Source organism: Labeo rohita, chromosome 21 (assembly GCF_022985175.1).
Source record: "Labeo rohita strain BAU-BD-2019 chromosome 21, IGBB_LRoh.1.0, whole genome shotgun sequence".
NCBI classification, from domain to species: domain Eukaryota; kingdom Metazoa; phylum Chordata; class Actinopteri; order Cypriniformes; family Cyprinidae; genus Labeo; species Labeo rohita.
In genome coordinates, this window is record NC_066889.1 from 24514728 (window position 1) to 24533197 (window position 18470).

An 18470-nucleotide genomic window follows, 5' to 3' on the forward strand; every position below is an offset into this window, starting at 1 on the left:
TAGCGTTTCTTGTCTCTGCTGTTTGTAAAGCTCTTTCAGTACTACTAAAAAAAATTAAAAGCTTCAAAGGCTTCAGGGCTGAAGTGGACAGAACAAAGACACAGGTCTTTAGGAAGCTTTGTTCGTCCACAGGCATCTTCCAATTCTTTTCTACTCTTCTTATCGCTAGGAAAGCAGTTAAGACTTACATTGCTTCTTTTGTTTCCCTTCCACTGAAAATTGCAACAAAAAACCGCACAATGTGGCATCTAGAGCTGCCCTTGACTAAAGATGTTTCTGGTTGACTAGTCATCGTTTATTTTAAGCATTAGTCAACTATTAGTCACACGTTTATTAATAAACCATATAAATCATAATAATGAGCCTTTGATTGCCTACTTAGCCTAATAAGCATTGACGCGCATGCAAAAAAAAGCTTGCCTGTTTGCTTTTCATTATTTTACAAAAGTGCAACGTTTCGTTGTTAATTCTTAGTGGACACAAATAAGTTTTTACAGGTTCAAACTTTTATCTGTATGACCAAAAATGACGGAGTATTTTAAGAGTAAGTGTCTGCACCGGCGCCCCCATCTGTCATGTAGTAAGCACGCTACTATTCAGCATCCAACCTCCACACATACACTTCAAAGAGCGCACATTTTTCTATGCTAACATTAGATTACGGCCATGTAGAGTTGTTACTACTTACATATTTCAGATGATAAGCCATATTTGAGGTCGATCAATGATAGGTAAGCGTTTGGATGTCCTGCTCGACCAGCCATTAACAATCTATCTGTCACGGACTGTGTGACTATGCCACTTCCTGTGGATTTTTTGTCTGAGACTAATTCAATTTTGGTCGACAAAGCCTCTTTTCGTCGACTAACGTTTAGTCAACTATTAGGGGGAAGCCCTAGTAGCATCGTATCAGTATTTTATTTTCGAGTTGTGTTGTTGTGAAAATAGCAAAAGGTAACACCAGGGTAGCGCCTCACTGAGTGTAACATTTCACATCATAGAAACAATGGTGCCTCCATAGTCCAAAATACATATAAATTGATATAAATTTTTTAAATCACATAAATCATGGGTTTTCTACAACATATTTCAGTTAGAGACACTGTTTACATTATATTATGCCATGCAAGTCTTAATACCCAGGGCTCCTTTTAAATATATAAGATAATTTTAGGAATTTCAAAAACAGAAGAGACTATATCATCAAAAACAAGACAGATTGTTCTGGCACAGAAAACATCAGAAAACAGGTGACTTCATCTTAAATCACAGATCAATTTACACTTAATACAACTAAACTAGACAAAATTAGAAACACCTTAATATAACTGATAAAAAAATCAATAACATTAAATTAACTGTTTTTTTTTTTTAAATAAGGTAACCTAAAATGCTACTCGGACAGTCAGTGCATTGTTTGTTTGTTGGTTTTCCTCCATTAGTTTAGCTGATTTAATAAAAAAAATATTTGGACTTTGAATACACTGCTTACAATAGGGTCATTCTGTGTCAAATCAACCAAATTTCAGAAACTTCCCTGGCTCAAATTTTTGATTGTGTTACTTTTTTTTTTTTTTTTCTGTAGATTTTCTGTACATTTGGTTTTTGACCACTGAAAATGTGCACAATTTGCCAATTTACTCATGGAGCTGCATTAAGTTCCTAATATCTCTAGGACTGAATCATCAAGGGCCTTTAAAATTAAGACACCAAAAAGAAAGTTTGTTAAGAACCAGAATCTAAAAGGATATTAAGATATCTTTAATCTTCTTTAACCTTTTTGCCATTTTTGAACTGTCAATATTTGCATATAATAAAAACAAAAATCAACAGATTATACTAATAGAGCTACCAATCTCTGTGTAAAAAAACAAATAATGAAGCTGCCAGCTTTCTAAAGTCATTTCTACAACCCTGTTATTTGACTCCAAATCTCAGGTGAAACTTGTCATTTTGACCCCCCCTCTACAAATAAGTGGATTACTCAGAAAATATACATCTTTTTTACATTTTTTTACCATTTTGGCTTTCAGAACTATATATGTTTGTCTTCCTACAGAAAAAAATAACAAAAACAAAAATTTGAGACAGGGACCTCTGATTGAGTCGACATTGAATGTCCCAATAGGAAAAATGGAGATTAATACATAAATAAATAGAAGAGCAGTCCACAAAAAAGTGACTTTTAAACTTATAAAACTCAAAAATATGTTCTAAAGCCACTTGATAGAAAATGTATCTTGTTAATGGAAAGGCTACAAATCACTTTAATGAAGTTTTAAATTTACTTGATAGAAAAATATCTTGTTAACGGAAAAGCTTTTACAAAAAACAGATTAACTAGTGTTATAATACTGATAAATGTAGTAAAATTATAGTGTTGCCACTAATTGTAGGTACTTAGCTTGAAACACACAGATTTCTTTAGACTCTTAGACGATTAATTTACATAATGTTCAGTCATTTGCAATTTTTGGATTTTAAAGCTGACCTGGTGAATGACTGTGGCAACCTCTATTTACACTTCATATACCTAAACTCAGGTAAAACTGAACTCTGATCTCTAATTTACATAGTTTTACCTGTTAGCAACAAAATCTAAAATATACAGAAGGCAGCTTTCTCTCTGCCTATTTATAGCCATGGTCCAAACATCATGATGGCCACCTGGTAAGGTGTTTGAGCTCAATGGTGTGCCACATTCACGGCTCACTGTGTTCCACTCGTTAATTAGAGAATGGGAGGCAGACTCCAGGTTATTAGGCATCTTTAGCGACAAAGATACAAAGGAATGAAGCCCAGTATTCCCATTCAGCCCCAGAAGAATGCAGCAGAGGGCTAATGTGTCTCAGCGGAGGCCGTCAAGCTTAGAGGTGAAATAGAATGTTCCGTTCTGCTGAATATCTAAGAACATCCAGTGGAGAAGTGTGTTTCTCTATACAAGCCCAATGTAATAAAGAGACGGTGGGTTACTGTGAAATCAATGCTAAAGCAATGTTCAGAATGTCTGTTTTAGAAGTTTTCTTGCTCACAGTCAAATGTTGTGGCAGTCTCACATAATATTTTTGCCAAAACTCCCCACAGGAAAGAAAAGCTATTCAATGATTTCTTCTAAACAATGAGACTGAGAGAAAATTGAGTTTTACTTAAAACTAAGCACTGGTCTTAAAAATGTCTTAACCTGTGAAAAGATTAGCCAAAATAACAGCAAATTATTGTAATGTGAACTAAAATTTTTCATCAAATTCTTCCAAGACATTGATTAGCACTCTTACTGTATGTACACAATGTCTGTTTTTACTTCTAAGGAATTTTAAGAGAAACATCTGAAATATATACTTAAAAATATCTGTATGTTCATATGTATGCATAGGTATTTGTGGATAATGTTTACATTTTTATTCGGTTCAGTGAACTGAACATACATTACAATTTGGATGTACTGACAGCATCTAAAGCATTAAAAATGTATACTTTAGAAAAATAGTGCACAGGTTTAGAAATACAAGTATACAAATATTAGAAATATATATTATATATATTAGAATATAAATAGTAGAAATATAATAGTGTACATTTTGCAATTGTACAGAAATATTAAGATTATTAATAAAGAAATAAAATTGTTTTATATGTATATCAAACTATTTATATGTCAAAATTAATTTATTAATTCACTACATTAAAAGTCAACATTGCCTAAAATAAAATAAAGATAGATAAAATAAATAATGATAAATACATTTATTTGTTTGTTTTAGGCTTACAAAACATTGAATATATTGATTTTATTGTTATATATATATATATATATATATATATATATATATATATATATATATATATATAGTTTTTTCACACTATTGTATTTTTACACAATGCATTAAATATGATGGTACTGAACATTTACATTTATAATATAATTAATATGCAATTAATATAATAATTACTATTAATATATTAATAATAGTGCAGGAAAAAACTATATATATATATATATATTTTCGCACTATTGTTTATTTGTACACAATGCATTAAATATGATGTTACTGAAAATTTAAAATATAATTAATATATACAATTAATATAAATATTATTTTATATAATATATAATAATTATTATTATTAATATACTAATAATAATGCAGGGGAAAAAAACTATATATATATATATATATTTTTTTTTTTTTTTTTTTTTTTTCCTCCGCACTATTGTTTATTTGTACACAATGCATTAAATATTATGGTACTGAACATTTAGAATTAATGTCATTAATTCACTACAATAAAATCAACATATTAATTTAATTTTCTCTAAAAGCCTAAATTTATTTATTTATTCATTTATGTATTTATTTTAGGCTTACAAAATACTGAATATTTTGATTTTTTTTTTTCACACACAATTGTAGTTTTTTTTAAAAAACGATGCATTAAATATGATGTTGCTGAACATTTAGAATTAATGTCATTAATTCACTACAATAAAATCAACATATCAATTCAATATTCTCTATGCGTAAAAGGGTTCATAAACATTTGTCAGTCCACAAGGTTGTTTATGCATAAATTACTTATGTTTTCAAAGCTGATTAGATTACTAATTACATCACTTTGACTTGACATTGCATTCTTTTCATTTAATGCCACTTGGTTTTCATATTTTGTTATGTAATGCAATGACATGCATTTTTAAACGTAAGTTCCAAATATTTTTTGGGGCCACTGAATGCCGAATTCTTGGTTTTGTATAACCCTAGATTACATAATTTCCTAAAGAAATCCCTGTAGATGTAGTTAATAGCAAGACCTGATCAATAAAACATGACATACAGTAGCAACTCAAGAGTTCCTGCAAGGATGTCAAAGAACATCTATGCCTTAAAGGTCATGATTGATCTGGAAGGACCTTGTCTAGATCCCCTTCTCCACTAGCCCTTGAGTCCAGTAAATAACATGTTTTTGATCAACTCCTCATTCACAGAATTCACACTACCTCCAAACTTCTTTTCAGACATCATGTAAGTCTATAGACGTACAGTGCGTGATCATTTAGAGGTAGACCGTAGTCTCTTCAGTGTTCATCTGGATACATTTCACTGTGGCTTCCAGTAGATTACAGATCGAGGCCTTTGCCTTCTGAGAACAAATACGCAAAGGCCATTTCTCTCAGGGTGGGTTGCAAACATCAGGGGCAATCAGTCACTATTTTTCCCCATCTCAGGTCTGACTGCCTGTCTATAAAATTCACCCAGCCATGTTTACCGCTACCAGACTTAGTCGATACGCACGGCGAACAAGGAAATTGTGTATATTTGGATATGCGAGGACACGACAGGCCTGTAAAACCTCAGAGACGCCTCCAGGAGGTCTTTGTCCTTACCGCGATTATGTACACGTTATTCCTGTCCCCCTGAATAAGCGTTCCTGTCGAGACCAGACTTGTTCATCCTCAAGTGCCCCTTTCTTTCTCCAGTGACATATGATATCTCTCATTTTCTGCCTTGGCTAATAGCAAATGACATAGTGCCGAAACACTGCGTTATTGGTTATTGATCGCTTCCTCCCATGCGAACGGTCTTAAATAAAATATACGTATTACAGTAAGCTATTAGGACAGTGTTGAAATTCCTTCATCTTGACAGTTAATGTCCTGCACTACCACATTATGTTCTTAAAGAGACAGTTCACCCAAAAATGAAAATTCTGTCGTTGATTGCTCACCCTCATGTCGTTCCAAACTAGTAAGGCCTTCGTTCATCTTCAGAACACAAAATAAGTTATTTTGAGTGTGTATTGTGTTGCTCTCTATGCAGGGTCAGAAAGGGTTCATCAAAAATATCTTAATTTGTTTTGAAGATGAACGAAGGTCTTACAGGTTTGGAATGACATGATGGTGAGTAATTAATGACAGAATTTTCATTTGTGGGTGAACTATCCCTTTAATAGCAGATCATGTTGTTTTCATTTTAAGTTAAATCATCATCCATCTGGTGCTGATGGCTTATGTTCACATAATTTTTTCAAAAAACCCCCCAAAAATATTATTTTCATATCACATTAAATCTTCTGTGTCCACTTTTAAGCCACATCTTCGTTTATTAAGGTTTTTTTTCCCTTTCATTTCTCTATAGGGATTTTAAAAGTTCAAGTCAAAAGACGTTCTCCAAAAACATTATTTATATAAAATAACACAGTGTTGCAAACTTTGATGTGAAGCAAACAAAAAAGTATTGAAAAATGCAACATATTAACATTTAATGCGTAATAATTACAATCCCATAAATGAATTTGCATTGCAAATTAAGTCAAAAGTTTTTGAACAGTAAGTTTTTTAATGTTTTTTTAAAGAAGTCTCTTCTGCTCACCAAGCCTACATTTATTTTATCCAAAGTACGGCAAAAACAGTAAAATTTTGAAATATTTTTACAGTTTAAAAAAACTGCTTTCTATTTGAATATTTTTCAAAATGTAATTTATTCTTGTGATTTCAAAGCTGCATTTTTAGCATCATTATTCCAGTCACATGATCCTTCAGAAATCATTCTAATATTCTGATTTGCTGCTCAAAAAACATGTATTATTATTATTATTATTATTATTATGTTAAAAACAGCTCAGTAGAATTTTTTTCAGGTTTCTTTGATGAATACAAAGTTCAGAAGAACAGCATTTATCTGAAATAGAAATCTTTTGTAACATTATAAATAACGTTTGATCAATTTAAAGCATCCTTGCTAAATAAAAATTGAGCCAGGATGCTTTAAATTGCTAAATCAGAAAATTATTGATATTTGGATCTTTCATCAAAGAATCCTGAAAAAGAACTGTACTCAACTATTTTTAAATATTGATAATAATAATAAAAAATGTTTCTAGAACAGAAATTCAGCATATTAGAATGATTTATTAAGGATCATGTGACACTAAAGCCTGGAGTAGTGATGCTGAAAATTTAGCTTTGATCACAGGAATAAATTACATTTTAAAATATATTCAAATAGAAAACAGTTATTTTAAATAGTACAGATATTTCAAAATTTTACTGTTTTGCTGTATTATGGATCAAATATAAGCAGGCTTGGTGAGCAGAACAGACTTCTTTAAAAAAAACAATCTTAGTGTTCAAAAACTTTGGACTGGTAGTGTAAAAAATATTTATATAAAATATAAATATTTTATTGTAAAAATTCTCAAATTCAGTAGGTATGTGTTGAAAACTTTATAAAATGCCAGTGTTGTCACAAAGACAAGTGTGATTTGAAATTAACTGCTATTTCAGTGATGCCTGACAGGTAGTCGTGACCATTTATGCATGGTTTTCCAAAAATAAAATACAATTTTATTCATGCAACGTGCAAAGTTTAAATATTATTTATGATGCAGCATTGATTCAGTGATTATCATCACCTGTCTTGATGCATCGCAAGACCATAAACTACTCCCAAAATAATAAAATGACCTGTCAAAACATTCATACTAAACTGTCATTTTCTTTCTCTAATCACAAAATCGTATAATAGTCTTCCTTAATGATTAAATATGTAACAGCTCTGCGCTCAACGCTGCAGACAGCTTGATTGTAAAACTTTATATGTCTCACAGCAGCTGGGTTGTGAAACTGTGCTTTCACCTTGAATTTTAAAAACCTCCTGCCTGATTCGTTCTTACAGCTATGGCTGAGAGATTGATAGCCTATTGCTTTATGCCTTCAGCTCATAAGAGCCTTACTCCGTCATCTTATGTAACAATAGAGCTATGCTCAGCTATTGTGTACAAAAGGGCAGTAATAGTAGAGGTTCATGGAAAAATCGATACATCCTTCATTTACGATAGAAGCAAAACTGACTTGAGTAAAAGAAACTGGTCTAAATCCATTTGGCACATTGAAGTTAAATTCATATTTGAAACCCTAATAACCTTCTAGCATTTTTTAGAAACTTGATTTTCTTTGTTTCTGGTTACAACTTTATACATTATGGCATTTATTTCACAGTAACCCACAAACAGATGACTATTAGTTGCACCAATCAATGATTCTACCTATATGTCAACTATGGAGGTCTAGAAGTTACAAAAAAATAAAAAATAAAAATGCAATTCTCACTTTTCAAATTGGCAAATAAATAGTTATTATTTTTTTTTAATTGATGTTTAAAATGTAGCTTTGATCACATTAATAAATTACATTTTAAAATACATTCAAATAGAAAACCGTTATTTTAAAAGGTAAAAATATTTCAAAATTGTACTGTTTTTGCTGTACTTTGGATCAAATAAATGCAGGCTTGGTGAGCAGAAGAGACTTTTAACTTTTCAAAAACTTTTGACTGGTAGTGTATATTCAATATTTATATATTTAAATTGATAAAAAAAAATTGCTAATTGCTTTTCTTTATTCATTTTTTAAAACTGCCCATTTATTCTTATGCTAAATTAATTTTATTTACTATTACATTAAACTAACTTTAAACTTTTTAATTTATTTGTTGTTTTGAAACGGATTTTTGAATTGACACTCCTAGTCCTCCATTGTAAATGCCCACAAAAACCTAGCTTCGCCTAGCTATCAGCATAGATGGACAATAAAAAGCAACTACTTAAAAGAAGAGACAATAAAAGTCATCAATACGACAACTACAACTAATTTTATAGCCAAAAATATCCTCAGGACAGGCTTTTAGGACAGATTTTTTCAGAGTAAAGGCCTACTATTACTCAGCGTAGTGCAATAAAACTGTGTGTTTGCTCTATTAAAAGTAGTACTAGATACCCTGCTGAAAAACAAACAATAAACAACCGATCTACTGTATCTGGTCTCCTAGCCTGGCCAAGCTTGTCCACAACTAAAACCCCTCTAAAACCAACAAAAAGACCAACTTCAACAAGCAAACAACAAGTTTTGATTTTCAGCAAGGTAACGAAACTCGTACTTGATCAGTGGTGTGCTCAGAGATGTGATGTTTTAGACTCAAAATGTGTGTATTTGCTCTAGCGCTAGTGGAAAACAAATGTGAGTGCATAACCACATGAGGTAAGCACCTCCAAAGTGAGTCGTACTTCAAAATCTCAACTTAGGACTAGCCTCCCCTTTCTACATTTGTGATACCTTTGTGCTTCTCCTCTCACTGTTCAACACCCCTTGTTGCCCAATTTAGTCTAGCTGTTACCCACCAGCCCCGACTTAAAACTGATTGTCGTACGGTTTCGCCCCCCAAACAGGGAAGAAGAATTCACTCCTGCTTCAGAAATTCCAGAAGGATCTGAACGCTGGCGTCTTCAACACTCAGGAGAACGAGCTGCTGAAGCAGATCATCCGGCAGGACCGAGAGATGGTGATGATGGTGGATCGGAAGCAATCGGTCACGGGGATGAACTCCACGCCGATGTCTGGAAACTCCATCATTAACTCTCCCGCCCAGCCACCGTTCACTACAGCGACTGCTATTCTTGGGAACAACCAATTACAGCAGCAGGCCGCCCCACTAAGCTACAGCACCTCCGCCACTATCACCCCGTCAGGCCGCGTGCAGGGCGTCACGTTTTCGGCGCCGAGCGTTTCTCACGGCAACTTGAGCACCTCTTCCCCGAATCCCCCTACGCCCTTGCAGCAGCCGGCGGGGGCCATCATGTCCCCTTGTTCGTTCACCACGTCCATTTGTAGTCCCCCGGTGCAAACGCCTATAGCCAGCCGAACATTCCAGTACGGATCGCCGACGGCCTCCCAACTGTCCCTTGTACAGCAACCCTTACCCCAGCAGGCCTCGCCTGCCTCCATACCGCAACAACCGCCGCAGCAATCGCAAGGGGCGTCCCCTCAGAGGAGCGACGTCCACAAGAGCGCGCAGGCGCTCCAGTCAGGCAGCCTGAGCAAGGACATACGCCACCTCTCCGCCTCGCAGCCGTCACTGCCCCACGAGACCTCATTGGCTGCCCGGGCACATCCCACGTCGGGCGAATCGCTCGCTTCCATTCAGCCACCCATGGGATCCGCGGCAGGCGTCCAGGCCCCGGGCTCCGTCCTGCAAAGCGGCATCCGCACCAACGTCCCACAGAGGGTTGCCCTTTTCCGGCAGATGTCATCGGGCGCGTTACCGCCGGTGCGCACGGCGCCCTCTAGCGCCCAGCACAGGGATTCAACGGGCTCCAGGAGAGAGTCGGCAGTCTTAAGCAGTACAGAGACGGAACAAGACAAGATGCGGTTCGCATCGAATTTATGATCCCGTTTTACTTTTTTCATGTTCATTTTTTTAAAAGATATTTTGATTGATTTTTACGGAGAGACTGAAAAAATGGGGAATAGACTTTTCTCCAACTTCCTCTGAGATAAAAAAAGAATAACCTCATAGCTATCCTGTACAGAAATCCCTTGTACTATATTTTAGACACACTTCCCCTTCAACTTAAGAATGTATATTATACAAATATATATATGTGCAAATCCAACTAGAATATTTGGCATTGACCATACGGGAAAGAAAAAAAAGATACTCTAGTATAAACGCAAGTCTTCCTCTCTAACATATGTGACTATAACGTGTCTGAAGATGTTCTTTTCTGTTGATGTTTTTGTTTTTTTCGTTACTGGAATGCTTTTGAATGTGTTTTCTTTATCGTTTTTTTTGTTCTCGACGAGAAGACGACAAAACAAGTCCAGCATTCAGCAGCTTTTGGCATCACTGTGGAAAATGTTTGCGCAAATCAAACCTGGGATATACTGAAATGTCTACAAAGCACATCTAAAACTTAGCGGCTGGAAAAACAAATAATATGAGAAAATGCTTGGAGCGTCAAATCAAGGTGCGGTTTCGATCTCTGCAATACTTTGTGTCGTGCAGTTTCAAGACAGTGCATTAAAGGGAATAAATGTATTTTTTTCTGTTATTTTTACTTTAATTTATTTTTACAAAGGATGCGTGCTCAAATCGGATGGTTTTATTTTCTAATTTCAGAACGGGACGGACATTACGAAATGTCACTTAAAGACTGTACATTTACAATATTTATAAAACTAAAGATTATCACCATTATGCAATAGACTGTGATATAAAGATTACCTATATGTGTGTTGTACATAGTTTTGTAGAACTAGTATTTACAAAAGTAATGTGTGGTGCATTTCTCAAACATGGCAATGTCTTATCTCTGTCAGCCGCCTGGGTAATGCCTATATATGCATATATATAAATATATATATATATATTCAAATGGTAATATGTGACAACAAACATCAGAAGCATTCATTAGAGATAAGAAAACCTTAATGCAAATAGTAGCATTACAACTGTACAGTCAATATCTGTATTCAAAAATATCACACTGGTCAAATGCATTTTGCCTACATTACATCATCATTTACGTTTTACAATCCCTGATTCATTTGATCATTTTCTTGGGTTGTTGTAACACAAGGAAGCCGTAGGCAAAACAATTTGTTTTATATTAATGGTGTTTTTCTCATGGATCAGTATTAATGGATGCACACACTACTCCAACTTCATAATATTACCTAGAAGTAGATGTTTTGGTTATGCATTTTCCGTTATTTTTGCATTTAACATTTAAAGACTGTGAAAAACATTCATTTATTTATGTATTTACTTACTAACGCTCTGCTAGTTTTGCAAAAACACATCAACCTTTAAGTCAAAAATCTGTAAAACGATGGCACTGAAGACACAATTATCAAAATGTAACTATCTGAAAGGATAGATGGACAAACATAGATGTTTGAAGAAAGAAAAACAGAAGCTGCTTTGCATTAAGGTTTTTATCTCTCCCGTACAGTATGTCGATTCATCCAGTTTGGGGCTTAAGACTTTGAAATCGCATGTCAGTCATCTGTATTGGGGGTGACTATTAGCAGTGACCCCCATTTATGATTAATTTATTCTTTCAATACCGCTACCAAAATTGGTAGAACGACGCAAAAACGAATCTGACCTGTGCAAAGTCTCCAAGCCCCCTTGCACAATGTTTAAAAGACGCTGATACTTCAAAAGAAAAAAAAAATAAACCCACTTGTGTCAGTACTGTACCAGTGCAAATCCCATACAGCGACCATAAACGCATGCATTGTCACGAATACTTAAAAAGAGAAACTATTTAAAAACGTTGACGTTTAAATGTATTGTGAGATTATGTTTTTTGTTTATTGTCTGCCTAGACGTTCTCTGTGCGTATCAGAAGCATTGAATTTTCACGAAAAGGACATTCTTAAGTATTTGTGCCTAAACTATAGCCATGTTTCATCCTGTTCATTTTATGAGTGTGATTCGTGTGTGCGCACTCGCGCACACGTGTATGTAAACAAATGTATACGTGTATGTTCAATGTTTTCCGACGAGAACAAAAAGCAATGGGAATGGCCAAACGTATTGGAGCAAATAGACATTTGCTCGGCTTGTGCGACTAACATACTAGTGAAAAACTAACAGTACAAATCAGTATCCGCTGGAATCACAATAGATCATGGGTTTAATGTGTGTGGGACGTAACTTTAAAGCCACTGATGTTCGGTTTTTGTTGTTGTGTGGAATGAAACTGGCCAAAGTGAAACAACTTTCATTGTGAATTGCACTTTCTGTTTAAAGAGAGAGAGAAACCTAGAAGCAGAAACTCATACGTTAGTTGGTTAACTACTGTAAAGGAGTTGCTACATCATCCAGAATCACATCCTCCATCCTCCGGCCTCCGGGGCGTCAGGAGGACCTGTGTGTTATATAACGTATAACAAAAAGCGCTTAACTCCTGCTATGCCATAGTGTATAGAAACTAGTGTACAGATAGGATGGTCAGCGGTACTCTGGGTATCTGCTATTTTTTGATACTGTACTTGCCTTCGGAGGGGAACGCTTCCCGTGTTAATGTGCTTTTTCCTCTCAGCTTTAAACACTGTTAGAATTCCGGGATTGGGGCGGAGAGGCGTTCATACAACAATACACTAGAAAAGAGAATGCTGTCACTTTCCGAGGAGGTGTTTAAGAAAACCAGCACATATCTTCGTATGTTTGTTTTTTTAATTTGTTTTTATCATATATGTGTTTATGTGATGGGAAATGAACAATGCAAAAGAACAAGGAGGAGTGATGTTTAAATAAAGGGAAAAACCAAAACGGTTGGTTCGCAGCCTCCGCGATTCAGGTGAAATCATTCTGTTTGATATGTTTAATGATGTGATGCAAAAGTTGGAAGATTCTAGAACAGGCCTCAAGCTCTTCTTAATCTCAGCTATTTTTTTTCCATTATGCTTGTTCATGTACACCAATGCTTGGGTTAAAAAATAAAAAAGAATAAAAAAAATGGGGAAAAAACATTCAATACATATACATGAACAATTAGCTACTTGATCCTGAATAAAGAAAGGTAAATGTATACTTTCTTACACCTATATGCAGACAAACGGTGTTTGTCAAAAAATTCTTTTGATTTTCATTCTTTTTTGTTTTATTTTATTTCTTTGTAAATAATAAACCTTTAAAATATAGAGAAAAAAAAATAAAAGAACTATTGCCATTTACCACCAGGCTTCAGTGTGCTTTTTGTGATGAGTTGCTGTTTGTTAATCTTTGACATTTGCTTGTTTTATTTATTGCTAGTTTCATCATCTACAGACATGAATGATAACTCAAAATGCTTGACTTGTTGAGGTATGCAATTACACAGCTTTGCGTCTAACAACACCCCTTAACTGTTATAAATTCACTGTGAACCACAGCTTCACGTGGCTCATTTATTCCATAAATGTAGTAAGGTTTCACAAAATAAAACGGAGCAAATAAAATGTAATGATATAAATACAGCATTCTTCCACCAAACAATGTAGTTCCTCAGAAACAGTTGTGGACGCAACAAAGTGGTTGCCAAGCAACACACAAACATAAACAAAGGTGTATGTTTGTAGAGTAATTTACAACATGTGGCTCAGCCAATCAGAATTAAACACCAGAACTATCCGTTTTATAATCCGTTATGAATGAGTTCAGATTTTAACATTGCCCTCATGGACAAAAAATAAAAATAATCAGCGGTGTAGTGTTGTGTCAAGCTTTTTCCTATGACTAAAATGAGACGATAAGGTCAATAAAGGATATTGTGACTAAATCAATATGCAATATCATTGACGATAAAAGACGACACTAAAATGAATTTAAAAAAAAAATACTAAATCTAAAAACAACTTTATTTTCATCACAAAAAAAAAGACAAAACATTGCAGACTGCTATACACGCCTCTACTTTGTGAGCTTTCATGTGTGCGGTTGCCAGATAACGAGTTCAAATCGCCAAATTAGGGATTCTCTGTTAAAAAGTGGTTGTGGTTGCTGAATAAATGCACTTACTCAACCGCTTAAGTTTTAACCGTTTAACCGTTTTAATAGAGAGAAACATTATTGCGATTTGGAATTACTGGAATTACTATTAGGAATTTCACTGTTTTTCAGAATTTTTTTGTGTTTTACCACTGTTCACAATGTAGACAGAGAGAGTGCATAGGTATTTGATATTAATTTATATAATAAACAGCCTATAATCAGTACAACAGATGAGGTCAAATAAACAATGTGCATGAGTTTTTTTACATTCTGTTGGTTTGTGCTTATTAAGTGCAATACATGTCTCAAATGACAACAATCATTACGATTAAAATTTTGAGTCAAAATAATTTTTGCAAGTTTAACCATCATACAGCATGACAAAAATGTGACGGATTTCATTTGGGTCACTTTGCAATTTTCTTCTTTTCTGTCTGTGTATATGTTTATGTGTGTGTGAAAACATTGTTTTAAAATGCTGTAGCCATAAATGAAAATGCACTTCTGACAAAATGATAAAGTTTACTCTATGCTTTTTTTTTAAAGGGAACTTATGTAACAGAAATTAAATTAAAGGAGAAGTTCACTTCCAGAGCAAAAATGTACATATAATTTACTCACCAGCTTGTCATCCGAGATGTTTATGTATTTCTTTCTTCAGTTGTAAAGAAATTATGCTTCTTGAGGAAAACATTTCAGCCTTTTGAAGCTGCATTTAAACTGTATTTTGGAAGTTCAAACTTGCTATACATAGCAATACATTTCAGGAAAGTTTTCCTCAAGAAACAATTTCTTTACAACTGAAGAAAGAAAGACATGAACATCTTGGACGACAAGGGGGAGAGTAAATTATCTGTAAATTTACTTGAAGTGAACTTCTCCTTTAAATGTCATAATGAAACCGTTTAAATGTGTTGCAGAAATATAGTTTCTTAGCGTAAAGGTCATCTTGTTTCATCCTTTCTCTTCTTGCTGTGTTGTGTAAGTATGGAGATAAAAAGTAAGCGTGTGGCAGAGCGACAGTGGGAGAGAATGAAATATAAATTTGGAGAAAGAAACAGAGAAGGAATGTCAGTGACTCCTGTGGCGAAATGAAAAATGATCTCTTTGGGATGGTCAGGATTTCCATTCATTACCCTCGGATGCAGTTATCAGTCATGAAGTATTCATACATTGAGACAGAACCCTCTCACGGTTAGTTCTGATTAACAGGACACCTTACACACAGTTTGGATTCATAATTCACACTCCACAATAGGGATTATTAGACGTCTGTATGCCTAATAAGTCTCAGACAGAATGAAACATTTGCTTCTCTTCATATGCAAATCTTCTGTAAGGTTTGATTAATAACCAAAACTAGGTTATAAATCAGGAATTCATAACACCCTTACTTCTATTTTACCCTTAAATATAAAAACTAATTATAAAAATACAATTTTAAGATGTTTGATTATATAAAAAGCTATTGTATATGATATTTATCTTAAAAAGGTGAAACAATCATAAACTAATTCAATATTTGTGATAGAATTGTATTTGTGATTTTTAAAACTATTTATTCTTCTGTTTATTATTTTAATTCCCTAATAATTGTTAATTATTAATTTACATTTTTAATAAAATTTGATTTAGATTTGATTTAGATTTTTTTCAAATTCTAATAACATTCAAAGTTAGAGTTTTGGGTTACCAAGTTGAGAATTCTGAACAGGGATGCCAGATTTTTACAACAAAACCAACCCAATCGCGTTTCAAGGGGAGTCACCCACTAAAACTTGCATTCCAGGGGATAAAATACACATTTTTTGTCGGGGTTCCTCTGGTAAATTCGCATTTCATGTTATTGGAGTCGCTTCAATCCGTGGACATCAAAAACAACGCGCTGCAACAGTGTTAAAGTAGCCCAATTCTGCGGGAAAACTGAGGACTTGGCAACACTGATTCTGAAAGACAAATATAATGTAATATTTCTGTGTGTTTCAGACACATAAAACATGATAATATTAGACTTCACAAGGTGTACCATTCATATTTGAATAAAACAAATTACGCATTTAATATTTAGGGTTATGAGTTTGCAAAAAACTATCAGCAAGCTTCACTAATCAATCACAAGCAGTCACTAATTTATGTAATCAATCCCAATTCAACCATAATCCAAAGCAAATGTATGTGTATGAATGTGCATTTACACTTACAGTGATAAAAGTGAAATTGAGAAGCAAAATGAAACGCTGAGATCAGCAAAGCAGTTGACGACGTAACGTAATACTTCTCCGAAGTATTAGCCTACCACAGCTAACCTTTACTATGAGCATACTGAATCAGACCGAAAGCAACAGAAATCTACATACTGTACCAAATATTTTTATTTACCATGAAACCAAATACAGCAGCTGACAGCAGTCAGTTTTCCTGTAAATCTAATTCACATATTACCTCAGAGAGAAGATGAAACGGCAACACAAAACCAGCCGAGGCGGCAGACCTTTGACATAAGCCAAATCCGTTCAGAATTCCAAATGGTTCTTAATGGAATTCATGCAAAGCAGAATACAGATGAAACCTTTAAAGAGGAGCGTGACATGGAGATGAGCAGGATAACTCACACACATTCTGTACACACACACAGAGCATGGTAAAGTTCAGAAAATAAACTCGCCTTGCCTTAAATGTTCAGTTTTTTAAATGTTAAAAAAATCCAACATTCAACTAAAACCTTTCAGAACAAACACATGACAGAATTTTCAATTTGGTCTTACCTATCCCACTACATTAACAGTGCACATATTATAATACAACTTTAATATCTTATTAAAGTGACTAAATCCTTATTTTAAATATGTGACCCTGAACCACAAAACCAGTCTTAAGTCGCTGGGGTATATTTGTAGCAATAGCCAAAAATACATTGTATGGGTCAAAATTATTGATTTTTCTTTTATGCCAAAAATCATTAGCAAAAGATCATGTTCCATGAAGATATTTTGTAAATTTCCTACTGTAAATATTTCAAAACTTATTTTTTGATTAGTAATATTCATTACTAAGAACTTCATCTGGACAACTTTAAAGGTGATTTTCTCAGTATTTAGATTTCAGATTCCATATATTCAAAGTTGTATCTCAGCCAAATATTGTTCTATCCTAACAAACAATACATCAATGGAAAGCTTATTTATTCAGCTTTCAGATGTTGTATAAATCTCAATTTCGAAAAAGTGACCCATATGACTGGTTTTGTGGTCCTGGGTCACATATTATTCTCATCCGTTCAGGCGGAGTTGCCAGATTTTTACAACAAAACCCACCCAATTACTACTCAAAACTAGCCAAATTGTGTGTCGCATTCCAGGGGCTAAATATGACATTATTTTGGGTCGCTTCAATCCGCAGACATAAAAAAAACAACCCGTAGCAACAAAGCGGCAAAAGTGTTAAAGCAGCCCAACTTGGCAACGCTGCGTTCAAGGCAACCCAACCTTCTGAACGTCAGCAAAAACAGCAGGGTTTCACATGACACCAGTACAGCTAGAATTTCTATCAGTTGCAACTGTCAATTCAGCATTTTTTCATATTCCAAAAGTAATTTAAGAAAGCAAGCTGTGGGTTCGGAAAAGGTCAAAAGAACAGGGCAAGTCTTCATAAGTATATACCAAGTCAGTGTTTATGAAAGACTGTTTCCATGTTTTCATATTGAAATAGCCTATAGAAGTCTATATTATTATAACACATCTTTCTTTTTTCTGCATAGAAAACACTCATTATTTCACTGGTCAACAATTCACTGATACACTGGTGTAATATAGAACTCAGAATGAATGAGGGTGATTTTGCCTCAATCATCCCTCAACAATTCATTTCATTGTTAGTTTCCGGTCTGAGCTGTATCACCTCTAGCTACAACCGAAAATCACCTCCATCACAATGCTAAACAATACTTTCAGACTGAACTATTTTTAGTTTTAGAGTTTATAACAACAAGGCTGTAATGTGATTGGTTATTAAGGAACACGTGAACAAGTTAGCCGTTAGGCTTTCTTCAATAGTAAGTAATACAGACCCATCTCTGTCAGTCTAAATGAACAATATAATGGAGTTAATGGGAAGACTAATTCAAAAAAACGTAAGTAGTAGTGATGGGTCGTTCTT

General features: G+C 34.3%; 1 protein-coding gene across 1 annotated transcript in view; it reads left to right on the forward strand.

Annotated features, from left to right (window-relative positions):
- The window catches only part of LOC127152303 (potassium/sodium hyperpolarization-activated cyclic nucleotide-gated channel 1), a 132398-nt gene extending 118878 nt beyond the window's left edge, over window positions 1–13520 (forward strand). The window contains exon 8 of the mRNA XM_051092884.1: window positions 9223–13520. Coding sequence (XP_050948841.1) covers window positions 9223–10220 — 998 coding nt within the window. The 3' untranslated portion in view covers window positions 10221–13520. The remainder of the gene's footprint in view (window positions 1–9222) is intronic.
- Window positions 13521–18470: the final 4950 nt, after the last annotated feature.